At 39.4% G+C, this 15,816-nt stretch overlaps 2 protein-coding genes and 1 non-coding gene across 3 annotated transcripts; 1 reads left to right on the top strand and 2 right to left on the bottom strand.

Annotated features, from left to right (window-relative positions):
* The first annotated feature begins 1,008 nt into the window (after positions 1–1,008).
* LOC131236810 (DNA damage-repair/toleration protein DRT100) lies at positions 1,009–3,392 on the top strand. The gene has a single exon (XM_058234268.1). The coding sequence runs from the start codon at positions 1,357–1,359 to the stop codon at positions 3,124–3,126; it is 1,770 nt and encodes a 589-aa protein (XP_058090251.1). The 5' UTR covers positions 1,009–1,356; the 3' UTR covers positions 3,127–3,392.
* A 719-nt stretch (positions 3,393–4,111) lies between these two features.
* Positions 4,112–8,518, bottom strand: LOC131236809 (high mobility group B protein 7-like). The gene is made up of 8 exons (XM_058234267.1): positions 8,375–8,518; positions 8,077–8,159; positions 7,891–7,939; positions 7,684–7,791; positions 5,216–5,273; positions 5,080–5,124; positions 4,894–4,980; positions 4,112–4,284 (listed from the first exon to the last, which is right to left on the bottom strand). The coding sequence occupies exons 1-8, from the start codon at positions 8,479–8,481 to the stop codon at positions 4,255–4,257; spliced, it is 567 nt and encodes a 188-aa protein (XP_058090250.1). The 5' UTR covers positions 8,482–8,518; the 3' UTR covers positions 4,112–4,254.
* Positions 8,519–15,344: 6,826 nt separating this feature from the next.
* On the bottom strand, positions 15,345–15,453 carry LOC131238277 (small nucleolar RNA R71). The gene has a single exon (XR_009167682.1). It is a non-coding gene; the product is annotated as a small nucleolar RNA R71 (small nucleolar RNA).
* Between the last annotated feature and the right edge of the window lie 363 nt (positions 15,454–15,816).

The raw sequence follows: 15,816 nt of genomic DNA, 5'->3' as shown, positions 1-15,816 counted from the left end.
AAGTATGCAATTTCTAAGAGTATCAAAGTTTTTCAAAACCATTTTTTGCTCAATTCAATTTGTATTTTGCACGGCTAACCTAGGGCTAAGATTGTGAAATTGTGTGATATTTATTTATTTATTTGTTCGCTTGTGTTTTCACAGGAGTTTATGTGGTCACCCACCAAATCATCTCATCCATATGCCTTACAAGTGTGCTACGTGTAAGGGGAAGATGCTCTAAAGAATCCTGCAAGCCTGGCAGTTGTACCCAGATGGACATTACTTTAGAGAGGAAAACTGAGACACTGACACAGCACCAATGATACACATGCACTTAGATATTAGTTAGAAATTGCATAAATGGCATATAAATAATTCAAATTAAACTGTCCAAAGTTATGATCCCAATATACTGGTGGTGTGGACTAAAAATCGTGCTTGTTTGATTATCGGCCCATCGGATTAGTGCATATTTCTTAGACCATTAACAAAAATATCTCATGGCCTTATTTCAACAACCATGTGTCCATGAATCAGAGGTTAGAATCTATCAACTAATATTATTTTGGGACCTTGAGTCAGCAACAGATTCTACAACTAATACTAATTTGAGTTAATGCATGTCATGTATACAATTTCCAAGGGTTTGTGTATCAAATGTCATACTCTGCCAGAGTATCAAATAACTCCCCTATCTTATATTAACAAACACTTTATTACTGGCGAAAATAGTCAAAGTGTAAGGATCCAGTGCTAAAAGCAAATATCTTAGTTGTCAAGCACTCAGTCTTCAACACGTGGCACCCATGTACAAATCAAGACGGTTCATCTAGTGGGCCCTAGTATAAATGCAACAATTAGATAATCCTCGCCACTAATTATAGCACCTTTGTTTATTATTCAATCAGTGGCTAGGATAAGTAGGCCATGTAATCTTGATGGTAAGGAACGTGCTAAAATAAAATTGATAATTGAGTAATGTATTACGGAATCGAGATTTCTGAATTTGAATCCAGATGCGCTCCAACGTTCGGGAGGAATTTAGAACTCGTGATAGACAGACGCATGACACGAAAATCCATGTGAAGGGAATAAAAAGAAAGGGAAAAACAAAATCCAAACAAATTTCAATTTCCTTCGAAATCTCCGGCTATAAATAAAGGGCCCCCAAGTTCAAAAGCCTCCGGACAATATTCCCCCAATTTTGAATTTTCCTCACTTTTTCATGATTATACCTTCCACCCTACGTGAAGAAACAAACACAATATCTGTATTTGTATTTTTCATTCTCTCAAACCTGGAGCAACCCCACGACCAGAAAAACCATATATTTTCCCAGCAATCCGCCCAAACAGATCCAGACCCACTTCCAAAATGCAGAATCTGAGATGGGTTTTTCAGCTTTTCATCATCCTTCCCGCAGGCCTTCTTTTCTCCCAATCCCTGGCCCAAACAGACACTCCTCCAGCTTGCTCAGCATTAGACAGGACTGCCCTTCTCAGCTTCAAAGCCAGCATCTTCAAAGACACCACAGGCATTCTCTCTTCATGGGTTGGAACAGATTGCTGTGGTGCTTGGGATGGCGTCGAATGCAACCCAGAAACAGGAAGGGTTACTAGCTTGCAGCTGCAAAGGCCAGAAAGGGACAATGCCCTTTACATGAAGGGCACCTTGTCCGCCTCTTTGGGCAATCTCCAGTTCTTGGAAGCGCTGGTCATAAGTAGCATGAAGGAGATTAGAGGCACCATACCTGAAAGCTTTTCAAAGCTGGCCCACCTCAATCAGCTCTACCTTGAAAACAACATGCTTGAAGGATCTATTCCTTCAAGCTTAGGTGAGTTGCCATCGCTCAAGGCCCTTTCACTGAGTGGGAACCGTTTACAAGGACAGCTGCCCCCAAGTCTAGGACACCTCACTACCTTGCTGCAGATGAATGTAGGGAAGAATCTCCTCACAGGTGCAATCCCACCCACTTTCAGAAACCTCCATACATTGCAATCCCTTGATCTGAGCCACAACCTTCTATCTGGGAGTATCCCTGATTTTGTAGGACAGTTCCAAAGCTTGACCCTTTTGGACCTTTCAAACAACCAATTCTCAGGACAGATGCCCATTTCCTTGTGTAACTTGTATAATGTTATGGACATGTCATTAGAACACAACAATCTCACTGGTGCAATCCCAAGTCAGATTGGTAACCTGAAATCCCTTAGCAGCCTCTCTCTTAGCCATAATTTTCTCACAGGCCACATTCCTGAATCCATTGTCAGGCTACGAAATTTGTGGCACTTCAATGTTTCTAGAAATGGGTTATCAGATCCATTGCCTGCTGCTCTTGCAAAGGGCACCCATTCCATCCTGTCTATAGACCTGTCCTACAACAACCTGCATTTGGGGACTGTTCCTGATTGGGTTAGGAATACAGGCCTAACAGCTGTCCACCTTGCTGGGTGCAACCTCAAAGGAAGCCTCCCAATCTTCACAAAACCTGATTCTTTGAGCTCCATAGACCTCTCTGACAATTCTCTCACAGGGGGGATTGGCCATTTCCTCACAAACATGACAGGCTTGCAGAAGCTGAAGCTCTCAAACAACATGTTGAGATTTGATGTTTCAGATATTGTGTTGCCTGATGGGCTCTCTTCTCTTGATTTGCACTCAAATCAGCTATATGGGTCCCTCTCAAGGCTCTTGCAGAACAACACCAGCAGCTTTTTAGAGGTTTTGGACCTCTCTAGCAACAGAATCACGGGTGGGTTTCCCGAATTTAGTGCAGAAATTGGCTTGAAATGGCTTGATTTGTCAAGGAACCAGATCACAGGTGAGATCCCAGGTTCAATCTCAAACCTCAATGCCCTAGTGAGGTTGGATCTTTCAAGGAATCAGATCAAGGGCATCATCCCTTCAAGTTTAGGGCAGTTGAGAGGATTAGCATGGCTGGACCTATCAATCAATGTGCTTTCAGGCAAAATCCCAGACAGCTTCATTGGGCTAGGAGGCATCAAACATGCAAGCTTCAGGGCCAATATGCTGTGTGGGCAGATCCCACAAGTAAGGCCCTTCAACATCTTTCCTCCAGTTGCTTATGCCCACAACAAATGCTTATGTGGCAAACCTCTGCCGCCCTGCAAGGGAAGAAACTAATTGGGAATCAGTCGGTAGGCTGCTGACTCAGCTGCCAGTGTGGCATGATCATGCCACAACAGCTTAGCCAGAGTAAGAAAGTGAAGGGATTGTTTCCATTTGTAACAATTAACACCCATTATTTTCCTTTTACTTAAGATTTTCTTTCTTCACAATATATATTATCTCTTTTCAAGTCTATTGGAATTACAACTGATGCTGATGGGCATTTGCCCTTAATAAAAATCTTGCTTTGTAAGGGGGAGAAGCAATGGGAGTTGATTAGATTTGCAAGGAAATATTCTTAATTAAGTCACATTTTTTACCATAGTTTCAAGACAGTCTGATACTTGTCCAAGTTAACTCAAACTCAGCACTATACAATCTGGTTAAATACGATTCATCACCCCCAACTCAGGTGACAGAGACCAATATACCGCCTGAGTCAGGCAAGTAGGGCCAGAGTACCATGGTGTGTTGTAAAGACTGTTATGGGGCCATAAAAGCCATTATGTAAAGATAATGGTGGCACCCATTACACACTATGAGGTCATAAAGGCCGTAACATCTGTTAGAGAAATAATGGCCCACAAAAGCCATTACAACCACCATAACAGCCCATTGCACTCCCATAAAAGCCCTGTAACAGTCCATTATAGAGCCAAAACAGGAAAAAAAAAAAAACTCATGACAATCATTACAGCCCCCATAATGCCCATTACACCCTCTATCATAAAGGTAATAGTAGTGGCCATTACAGCCACCATTCCATTAGACAATACCTTGGCCAGTACAGCCGGCTGACTTAGGCAACTCATAATTCAAATTGAGACTGAACAAGTTGATCCAAGTCATCAATCAAGAGCCAACATGCACTAGATGCAGTAAAAATGCTCAAATAGCACAAACGGTGAAAATGGGTCAAAATCATGCAGTTTCAAAATCTCTCAATGCATTACAACGGGAGGAATTACACAATCGCATGATTAGCAAAAAAAAACCCATGTGGCAGAAATTGTACTGCAGGAAATCATTTTTTTGAATTCAAACAAAATTCCATTCACAAAACCAGTTGTCTGCTTGGACAGCATTGAACATTCACAAGAGTTCGGCATCAAAGCAATAAATTGCATTTAGCAGAAGTAGCCATCACTCCTCTTTCTCTGAAGCTCCTTGTTCCTGTATAATGTAAGCACATTGCACGATATAAGGAGAGAAAAACATTATGTGTATAGATAATGATCTCATTTCCTTATGGGAACTTCCCATGTGGTCAAGCTATGTAGGCCCCACCATGATGTATGATGAACATCCAAACCATGCATTTGGCAGGTCCCTTCTAGTTTATGGCATGCCCCAAAAATCAAATGTATCCAAAACTCAAATAGGCCACACAATCTGAAACCAAAAGCACTTGTTGGGGCCTGCTTAAGTTTTGGAATGGCCTGAAATTTGGTGTGATTCTTCAATTGAAGCAGGACACACTGAATGGATTAAATGTTTGAACCACATCTCTATGGGCCTTATAAACAATCAAGAAGGTTTTAATGAGTGGGCATCCACTCTCAACTAATTATCTATGGTGTGGCACACCTAAGTTATGAATTGGCCTGATTTTTAGGCCCATAACCCATTATGGAAGGGTGCATCTAATTGATGGTGTGGATGTCTAACACACATTACAACAGGGCCCACAGAGCTCAACCTCATGGGAAACACGCATGAGGTCAACCTCATAGAACCTTTATACCATACGTGTGTGTGTTTGTGTATATCAGATCTACATACTTCTTCACTTCCTGCATTGAATTTTTCCAAAGCCTTCTCATACTCTGCCTTGAGCTCTGCCACCTTCTCTAGGTAGGGCTTCTTTTCCTGATATCAGTGCATTGTCACAAAATACAGAAATCAATCCACTGATAACAACACAGATAAAACAAAGGAGCAGATGACAGAAAGCATTGTAGCACTCACTTCATCTGTCATTGATTTCCATTTCTCACCACCTTCCTTTGCAACCTTTTCGCCAATAAAAGAATGAAAATTAACGATTTGCCAAGCAATTAACATAGTGGACTAATTCATGCAAAGAATTAGTAAGAAATCATACCACAGAAACACTCTTTGAATCAGGATTAGCCTCTTTGTATGTTTTCCTAAAATCATCCCTATCATTGGAAAACAAAATAAAAATTAAGAGAATTCAAATGTGCAAGTGCTTCCATGTGAAGGCTACTTTAAATCAGAGACTATGCATTCTTCTCATTCAAACTATCATTTTAAGATATGCTACATTAAAATCCATGTAAGCACATGTATACAGCATCCAACAACAGTGCATATGGCATGCATACATGATTCCAGAACAAAATCATAGGGTACATTGTAGATGGAGCACATCTAATCAAAGATGTTTAATCCTGACCATAGAATTGGCAGGCATCAAAGGGACACTGGATGAGAAAATGATCATCAACCCTAATTCAAGATACAAAATTGAAGATTAAGATGATCTAATCCTAATGCACCCAATCAATGAAAGCAATAGTTTTCAAAAATCAACCTAGCAGGACCTACCATGGGAAAAATAAAAAATCTTAAGGGGCCCTATGTATGCCTAAAACATTTCTAAAATATAAGTTACAAGTAAATTTGTGCAGCAGATGGTGCTTAGGAGAGGAAAATTACCTAGGACTTTCTCTCAAGCTATAACTTTCTTATAGTACTGAGGTTATTTTTTTCAAGTTACCTTAACTTTGTAACAAGGCAACATATGAAAATTTCGAATCCAAAATTGCTTGGAAGAAATGCAACTGGCAGGAAGCGTCTCCCTCTGTCAAGAATATCCCTCTACAAACCTCTCCCTCCCTCTAGGTAGGGTTTCAAGACATTTTTTTACATTTCAATCTTAAGGTCACAAACTAGATTGGTTACTACCCCTACTAGGGCCTAGCGAGAGACCAACAGTCATGTCGGAACCTCTATGGGCCTACCATGATGTATATGTTTTACCCACATTGTCCATCTATTTTGACAAATAACTTTAGTGCATGAGCCCAAAAAGAAGGCTGGTTGAAGGCTTAAGTGGACCACACCACAAGCAGTGGGGATTGAAATCCTACTGTTGAAAACTTCCTAGGGCCCAGCATAATTTTTATTTGCCATCCAACTAGTTCATAAGGTCACATGATGAAGGAAAAACAAAAATATCAGCTTGATCCAAAACTTCTATGGTCCCCATGATGTTTTCAACAATACACTTCCTGACTGCTTCCCATGGTATGGTCCACATGATCTTTCAATCAGCCTCCTTGTTGGCCCCATGCCATAAAATGATCTGTCAAAATGGATGGACAACATGGATAAAACATATACATCACTTTATGCCCATATAAATGAATAGCTAAAGCTAATTCTTAGGCTAAACTGTTCATTTACATGAGATCACATGTAAATAAGTTTCCCATAACTTCCAACTTAAAAAACCTAAAGACATCCAAACACAGCCTAAAACTTACAGATCGTGCAGATTTAACTTTAGGATCACACCACTATTAACTTTGTTTCTTAAACATCTATGAAGAAAACAAATAAAAGGGATGTGATTTGCATAAGGGAACTCCACCATCCTTTCTTTAGATTTTTTATCTTTTGCACACATCTCAAAAGAGAGCCATACACAAGGATCAAAAGGACTGCTAACCACTTTATGATCATACACATCATGGTACTTTAGAAGATAATAAATATCTTAGATTGGGAGAGCTCTATGGTTTTCTTTGCTCTATCCCTTAACATCAAGATTCCTAGAATAACATCAGCTTCAAACCATCTCCAGCCATTGCCTTCACCTTTAACTCCTCAGTAGTGCATGAGAGATTTTTTGTTTGACTTACAAAATGTCAATCCTAAGTAGATGAACTCATTGAAATCTGTGCATACACTGATTTTGGGCTTAGGAGGAGCATCATGGAGTTCAAGTCCCTCAACCTGGCCATCCTGTTGTTCGATGTTCTATGCACTACAATCTAGCCTTCATGAACAATTCAATTCACTAACAACCTTCAATATCAGCTTGGAGCCATGAGCATAGATTCTCCCTCTCACAGCACATGTAAGATACGGGAACATCAATCATATGACAGGCAGCCCCAATGTTTTCACTGATGAAGGAGAATTTTGGCCTGAATTCCATCCACAACAAGACCCATCATACAAAGCATGGGCTACTTTTCCTAGACTAACCACAAGCAGACATTAGACACATTTTTACATAAGAAGGTAGTTTCTATACCCATACATGGATGCATAAACAGACATACATGGTTCATTATAGAATACATATGTAGATAAGGGATGAGTAATAATACATTAGGTGCAAAAGAACCCCATTTTCAATATAGTCAGTGAAAGGTAGGACAGACCCATCAACCGATTCATGTGATAGTCCAAAGGAATATCGTGTGTAAAGATTACACATGCATGGATGAATGCACGAGACATGGTCCTAAATACAAGCATTGGCAAGCCCAAAAATCTTTTTTTTTTTTTTGAAAAAAAAGTTAGGGAGATGCATACATGAAGAGGAAGAAGGCAGTTGGAGGACGCTTGGGCTTGTTGGGATCCTTCACTTTCTTCTCCTTTTTACCCTTTTTGGGCTTTGGCTCTGACGACACTGCTTTCTTCCTATTATCCATTTAACAGAGTCAGTTCAAATTCTGTTTTAAAACAGAGAAATATTTAGAGAGAGAGAGAGAGAGAGAGAGAGAGAGAAACGAAATTCACTTTTCTGCTGGCTTTTTAACGTCGGCGACCTTTTCTACAACCTGAGCCTCTGATAAATCAAAAAAGAAAAGAGAAGAAAAACAGTTCAACAAAGTAAAAAAAAAATAATAATAATTATGACGAAGAAAAAATTTCAGAAAAAGAAAAAGAAAACTAGAAAATGATTAAAAAGAAAAAGACAGATACCCAGATTCATCTTGATTTTGGAGTCAAGGCTGCAGCTATGCATATCAATAAGCCCAACGGGTACATCTTTATTACATTCATCACTGCAATAAATAAATTTAAATAAAATAAAATTACAGACATACACATAGAAATCACAACATCACCCAAGAAAAGAGTATCCAGAGAAAAATAGAAGAAATGAGATGTTCTTTTCAAAACCCAAGTAAACAATTTCCTCCATGAGAGAGAGAGAGAGATGAATATCTATCAAAACAGAGAGGGGAAAAAAGAAGAAGAAGAGAATGAAATGAAATACCATTTGGTGAAAGCGCTCCCATCCTTGGCGCGTTTGAGCGAACCCGTCTCGACTTCCACCCTCTTTCTCGGCCTCGGAGGATTCGTTTTCGAAGAAGCTGGCGCCATCGCGAGAGAGAGACGTTTGGGGAGATATGAGAGTTGGGGTTTTCTAAAACAGAGGAATAACTGCGGATGGAATTTTATTTTTGGCGGTGTGAGGGGATATGGCGCGGAAGTTTGAATTTGCTTTGACACGGATCGAGGCTCTGATTTCTTCCGTGACCGTCGATTTCGCCCACCATTCGACGGTTCAGATCTAGTGTTTGTTCCCTTTCTCTTTTTTCCCGCCCTTTTGTGCTTGAGCGGAATATTTTCGCGCCGGGTTTTTTTTTTTGGGCGGATCGAAAAGCGGTCCGGTTTAGCTTGTGGGCCCGTTTCTTTGCACGTATGCACGGCTTGCGACTGGGACGCATGGTTAGATAATCCAGACCGTTGGTAAGTTGCCTCCCACTGTGGATGGACTTTTCGCTGAGAATCTAATTGTCGTTGATAGAACTATTTTAACCTTTCTATATGTGGCCTATTAATATATTGTTGATAAAAGAAATGCGATGATGGTCCACATTCAACTTAACTGTTTTTTGGGTATTTTCTACCATGCTGTAAATGGTCTGAACCATTTATTATTGGGGCTGATACTGGCCCACTGTTCTGAAAACCACATGAAATTTCCATAGCAAGCTTGACCCGAGCTCGACGGCCAGCCCAGCCAAGTAACATATCGGTTGTGGACCCATTCGTGTATACTGGTGTATTATATAAATCAAAAGAACTTCGATTTCAAAGTTATTGTGAGTTAGATTCCAATGCATTCCAAATCCAAGCTATCAAACCGGCTAATAGTACATATCCAGTTGGGTTTTGGTATAATCGGATGAGCTAATAATATATTGTACATATTGAGTTGGGTTTTAGTATAATAGGATTGCTGAGACTCAACTCACTTGGGGTAGGATTGAGAATTTCCAGCCCAATCCCAACCAGGCCTATGTTTGGGTTGGATTAGTCAGGTTGGGGCTGAGCCTGACCCAAGCTGCACCTTAGCATCTCACAAAACATGAAGCACAAAGTACCCCGTGATAAAGATAAGACTATATATATATATATATATATATATATATATATATATATCATCTTGATCCATCACCTGTGCACCTATGCACATGTGCACCTTTGCACACGTGCCATGGGTGTCTAATCTGAACGGTCCATGTGATGCGGAATCCCATAAAACCCCATGTGACAAATTTTCACCCTGATCTAATATGCTGGTGGGCCATAGCAAAGAGAAATGCAAATCAAGGGAGGAAACTGTTTTCATTTTTCTTGGCCCATTAAAGTTTTAGATCAAAGTAAAACTTGGGCCTGGGAGGTTTCAGGAGGTGTTGCTTCACATGAACGGTTCAGATTTTGGATCCACATCACATATGATGGGTTCTCAAAAAAGTTCGTATGTAGTACGTACGAACTGGTTCGTAGGTGAGCATTTCCGTGTGTGTGTGTGTGTGTGTGTAGTGAGGAATGCTCATTGGAAACTCATTTCTGGTGATACGAGTTCAAAATATGAATTGATGCAATACATTATGAAATCCTCATGACTCAAATTTTACCCAGAATCAAAACTTTGGTGAGCCATGGTTTCCTCTCTTGATTTGCCTCTCTTATCCGTCATGGCTTAAAGTTTTAAATCAGAGAAAGAGTTGAGCCCTAAGAGTTTCATGGGATGTTGCATTAGGCGGACAATTCAAATTTTGAGCTCATATCATCAAAAATGAGTTCCCAAAGAGTTCATAGGAGAACTTGTGATAAACACAGCATTCTTTTATATATAAAGAGTAGCATCGCTAGAAGTATGCTCCCCTGTGCACCTCTGCACATGTGTCATGGGCCTAAAATCCAAACGGTGAATGTGATGCAACACTCTATGAAACCCTAAGGACCAATTTTCACCATAATCTAAAACTCTAGTAGGTTATATCAAAGAAAGATGCAAATCAAGGGAGAAGACCGATTTCTTTTTTCATGGCTCAACAAAGTTTTGGATTATGGTAAAAGTTGAGTCCTAGGGGTTTATGAGGTGCTGCGTTACATAAAATGTTCAAAATTTAAAATTATATGTATGATGAGTTTTCAAAAAGTTCTCACAATACATGTATAGGAAGAAACCATGGCTGGCCGAATAAAAAAGGAGCTATTGTGTGAATAATGAAAACCAAATGAAATGTTTTGGACAAAATAGTAGATCAATTCATCCACCTCGCGAGATAATGTATCAATCTAATCCGTCCATCTATGGACCCCACTTTGGATAGCAAATGGTTGAAATTTAATACATGCTAATCAAATATGGTGGCTCTCAGCTGGTCAGCAGGATAAGAAAGTGTCTAATGGTATAAAAATAAGTATGGAAAATTGAACGAAAATGACCAGTATACTATGTAATAGGTCCAATTTTTGAAACACAAGGCACATGCTCCATGAAGCCCAATGGATCGATGGGCCCATTGAATGTAACTACTAAACAATTTTTTTATTTTTATTATGAGTCATTAGTGTTAGGGATTGGGTCGTGGAATTACATAGATATGGATATATGATAACAATCCAAGAGCACCAAGCAAATACAGGAGAAAACAAAGATTTAACATGGAAAACCCTTTCGAGAAAAAACCACAATACAAAGTGATAGATCTTGACTGTGAAAGCAGAAATTACAAAGAGAGATGACTTACCCGATTCGAACAACCTTGAATCTCACCCTTGCTACACCCTTTGCAAACCCTAGAACCCTTCTAAAAATCCATTGAAATACTTTAAAAAGCCTTATAATGTTTTTGAAAGGCCCTGGGAACTCCTATTTATAGTTTAGGAAACCTCACTTTTCTAACCGACTTGGAATAGTCCAGAAACCACCTCAAATTTAAGCAATTTGTGCTGTCTGCGTAACTTTCGACGAGTTGAAGCAGATCTTCAGCAAGTCAAGGATTATAGAAATTCCAATATATTTTGTTGCTGGACTTTGAGTTAAATTTTCTTGGACTGTCGAACTTTTCCAGATTTAAGACATCTTTTAACAATAATCCTTACCATGTCTTCAATCATCAAACGTATAACTTATTGACCTCTTATCTTATCTCTGCATCACAGCATAGCTCCAATCAATGCTTCTCATGCACACTTCGTCATTCTTTTACGCCATCACCAAGCCTAGAGAAGTTGCACAAAACTTGAACTTCTCTTTATGAACGACCTTGGTGAGCATGTATGATGAATTCACGCTGGTGTGAATCTTTTCCAGTATTATGCCTCATTCCTCAAGCACCTGTCGGATAATTTTGCTCTGATTGTGGAAAGAGCCATCACAGACTAAAGTTTCGACATCCAACTAATTACTCCACTCGCCATTACAAAACGTGTAACGTTAAGTCGGCTTTTTAGAATCCACACTACCAGCGTAGTCTGAATCCACATACTCTACCAATTTTGTTAATGTCTTTCCAAAAGTTAAGACGTAGTCTTTTGTACCTTAAAATATTGCATATTAGACCCCAGTTATTACCGGATTTTATGAGCATGATATTGTTAACGTCTTCTTTTAAGCGTGTTTGTATTGCAAGGTGAATTCACGAGCTTGGACTAAAAAAGAATGCTAAAAGCATGGATTTAACGTTCATGAGTCACCAAGGCAAGGGATGGATCCCAGGGGACCAAGATCGATAGATTTACACGCCAGAGATCCGAGAAAATTGAGAAACTGAAGCTCAAGTGGCCTGAAAGTCAGCCAGAATGCAAGATCACAGGATTCTCACCATCCATTCGGCTCGAAACTTCATGCATGACCTGAGGACCATAAATTAACCGTACACGTCAAATTTCAGCCATTAGATCCATGTGGAAGTGGCCCAATAGAGATATTAGAGGGCGCTAGCCATTAAAGATCATCTTGGCAATCCATAAGCGATCAAGGCTCAAACTTAGGCGTTGGAAAGAGCGTGAAAGATAACAAGTCCTGGTGAAATTTTGTCTCATTTGCATGGTGTAATCAGGAGATACGGACGACAGAAGTTATAACAAAAGAGAAGGGCAAATTTGTAAATAGATGTGCATGGCATCAAGCATACGTGAAGCGGATTATATTTTTAACGGTGAATGTTGTCCACACATCGATTGAGCGTGTGGCCCACCCTGAAGTCGGATCTACTTCAAACTTGAGGCCATGGGCCAACACTACGTACAAGAGTCGATGGAGGGAGTGGATTTCTAGGACAGGCATTGCAGTGGACCCCACCTATTTTTTGTGCAAAACATCCAAATAGAGCCGTGCGAAACGTCGACGTGTTCCCACTGGGTTTTGACAGTGGGCCCCACCCATCATTCCATTAGATGATCTGACCTGTCCAATTGCTCCGTGGAGTGGCCAAGACCCTCGCCAAGCTCGCCTTTCGGCCCAATGCACGTGTACGCACATGGAATGTTGTAAAACACAGAATGGATGACAGAATCTTTACTGAAAGATAAATCAAATGGGCCACACCAAACCCAATCCAAAACCGTCCATATCTGAATAGTTTTTCAAAGAGAGCACAATGGACAGAGTGAATTTCTTGGAAAAATCCGCTTATAAGCCCCACTGATCACAGAAGCCTCTCTTTCTCGTATGTTCTACGCACTGACGTGCGTCTGGAGAGACTGGGCCGTTCTACGTCCGTGGCCAGGATCGGCCCATTGATCCCAGCCGTCCATATCACTTCCCAGGGACGTCCAATCATTCCCAAGAAGCTCGTCCGGATTAGATTTCGGAATGGGCTATCTATTTTCTGTTTCTTCGATTTACTGCATAAGGAAGTTTTCAGATTTGCTATTGTGTGAAAGCTACGCACCGTCTCTTTGTGCGGAAACTCCAACCGACTAACCTTTGACAGCTATAAAGAGAAGATAGAGTTGAGCACAAGAGGCATGAAATTTTCCATGGGACGTGGGCAGAGGCAGAGAAAGAGAGTAGAGTAATATTTATTTATTTTTATTTTTTTACTGTTTCTTTTTAGTATTTTTCTAAAAAATGTTTAGCCTAATCATGTCTATTCTAGGCTAAGCCTCTTAGCTAGGGCTAAGAGGTGAAGCTGGTAGTATGATTAGGATGGTTGCTTGTTTTAATTCATGTCTTGTTGAACCTTATGGATTCTAATTTAATTATTAAGATATGCTTTTAGTTTTTAATGGTTTATTGTGACTCAAATTACAATGGATCTGCGATAGCTTTAAGTATGTTCTTTCCATTATTGAGATTGTGAACTGGGGAACCCTGTTGTTCACCATTGTCTCATGGACATGGTTGGGTGATGGAACCTTTCCTAACTTTCACAATTCTCTCATGATTGGCTGTGAGATTAGTAAATTTCTGTTGTTTGTCATAGTCTCCTAGGCATGGTTAGGTGACAGAATCACTTCCAAATCTTCACCATTCTTATTTATTGAGGATTAGATCCATGAAAAGTTCAGAGATCTGACAAATCTCTTCGTACCAATTGGATAGGATAGGACTCTGATTCCAGTTGTGTCCTTGAATCAATGCAAGGTAACTTCCCAATTGCTACAAGTGGATCCTTGACACCCTAGTTCCCACCTTTATTTTTTAGTTTTTAATTAATCTATTCACAATTATTCCCTCATATTCGCTTGATTTAGATTAAATCTTAGTCTAGTTCTAGTTCTATTTAGTTTTAGATTACGTACAGGTTTCAATCCCTTGGGATTTGACCTCGGTCTCACCGAGTTTATTACTACATCACAACCCTATACTTGGGGAGTGAACAAGTTTTTGGCGCCGTTGCCGGGGATTGGTAGTTACGTTTTTCTGAGATTAACTAGTTTTAGGATTAGTTTAAGATTAGGATTTTCTAATTTTAAGTTAGAATTTTTTTTTATTTTTAGAAACTAATCTGTTTTCCTGTTTTGTAGGACCTTGACATACACATTTTAAATTGGTAATATCTTTCTAATTTTCTAGTCTTTCTGTTTTCTATTTTAGATTAGGTTTTATCTTTAGAAACTTTCTAATTCTAGGATTTCTTCTAATTTAGAAACTAATTGTCTTTCTATTTTAGGTTTAGAATTTTCCTAATTTGTTTATAGAAACTTTCTATTTTTCCTTTTAGAAAATTTTCTTTTTTTAGAAACTAGTTTATTTTAGGATTTCCTACTATTTTTAGACTTTTTATCTGTAGAAATTAACTTGGTTTGTTTTGTTTTACAGGTTCTTAGTTTAGGACTTCTAATTTCGTAACTTCCTTCCAATTCTTTTCTCTTATTTTGTAGATTTGTATTTCTTCCTTTCTTTTAGATATAGGTTTAGAATTTGAATTAAGAGTTGTAAGTGTTTCATGCCCAAGTGGGTCCGTGACAACACTCTACGTCTCAAGGAGGATTGGATGAGGGGTTATCTATCCATCGCATGATTAGACACTACTTGAGATCCTCAGAGTTAACTGAGGTTATGGCCGCAAATCAACCTCTTCTACCCCAACCTAGGGTGGAGGACATCCAGGATGAGAATGAGGTGCATCAAGCACCCCCACCTCGTACTTTACGAGATTATTTACAACAGGCGGGGGTGAGTATGTCCTCATGCATGGTTTTTTCCGAAAATACGGGACACATGAATATCAAGACAGGGGTGATTCAACTCCTTCCAAAGTTTCATGGGCTTGAATCTGAAAGTCCATATTTTCATTTGAAAGAGTTTGACGAGATTATAGTCACTTTATATTTTCGTAACGTGTCTGAAGACATAGTCAAACTAAAACTCTTTCCCTTTTCTTTGAAAGAGAAAGCTAAGATGTCGTTGCATTCACTACGTCCCCAATCTATTGGCACATGGAATGACATAATAAGGGAGTTCATAAAGAAATTTTTTTCATATCACAAAACGAACACATGTCGAAATTTAATCATGAACTTCGCCCAAAAGAATGATGAAACATTCTTCCAAAGTTGGGAGCGGTTCAAGGATCTTGTCAGTTCATGCCCACAACACGGTTTTGAAACGTGGCACATTACACACTTTTTCTATGATGGTCTGACATCTTTTATGCACCAATTGGTCGAGACAATGTGCAATGAAAAATTCATGAATAAAAATGTCGATGATGTGTGGGACTACTTGGACAGATTTGCTGAAAACACACAATTATGGGACACATACCCAAAATCAAATACCACTTCTAGGCCTACTCAATCAAAAGAAATGGGCGAAGTATACCTTCTAAAAGAGGATGATAATCTCAATTCTAAAGCGGTTAATCTCATAAAGAAATTCGAGGCCATGGAATCAAGGAAGGACAAGGGTAAGGAAATTGTTTGTGGTATTTGTGGTTGTAACAGTCACATAATTGAAAATTGTCC

This window comes from Magnolia sinica, chromosome 2, assembly GCF_029962835.1.
Source record: "Magnolia sinica isolate HGM2019 chromosome 2, MsV1, whole genome shotgun sequence".
Lineage (NCBI taxonomy): Eukaryota > Viridiplantae > Streptophyta > Magnoliopsida > Magnoliales > Magnoliaceae > Magnolia > Magnolia sinica.
This window is presented reverse-complemented; position numbering and strand designations above follow the sequence as displayed.

Excerpts from the sequence above, each read along its gene's own strand:
- LOC131236809 (XM_058234267.1), bottom strand. The coding sequence starts at position 8,481 with ATGGCGCCAGCTTCTTCGAAAACGAATCCTCCGAGGCCGAGAAAGAGG. Across the intron at positions 8,160-8,374 it reads GGGAGCGCTTTCACCAAATG|TGATGAATGTAATAAAGATG; the intron begins GTATTTCATTTC and ends TATTTATTGCAG. Across the intron at positions 5,125-5,215 it reads ATTCAAAGAGTGTTTCTGTG|GTTGCAAAGGAAGGTGGTGA; the intron begins GTATGATTTCTT and ends ATTGGCGAAAAG.
- LOC131236810 (XM_058234268.1), top strand. The coding sequence starts at position 1,357 with ATGCAGAATCTGAGATGGGTTTTTCAGCTTTTCATCATCCTTCCCGCA.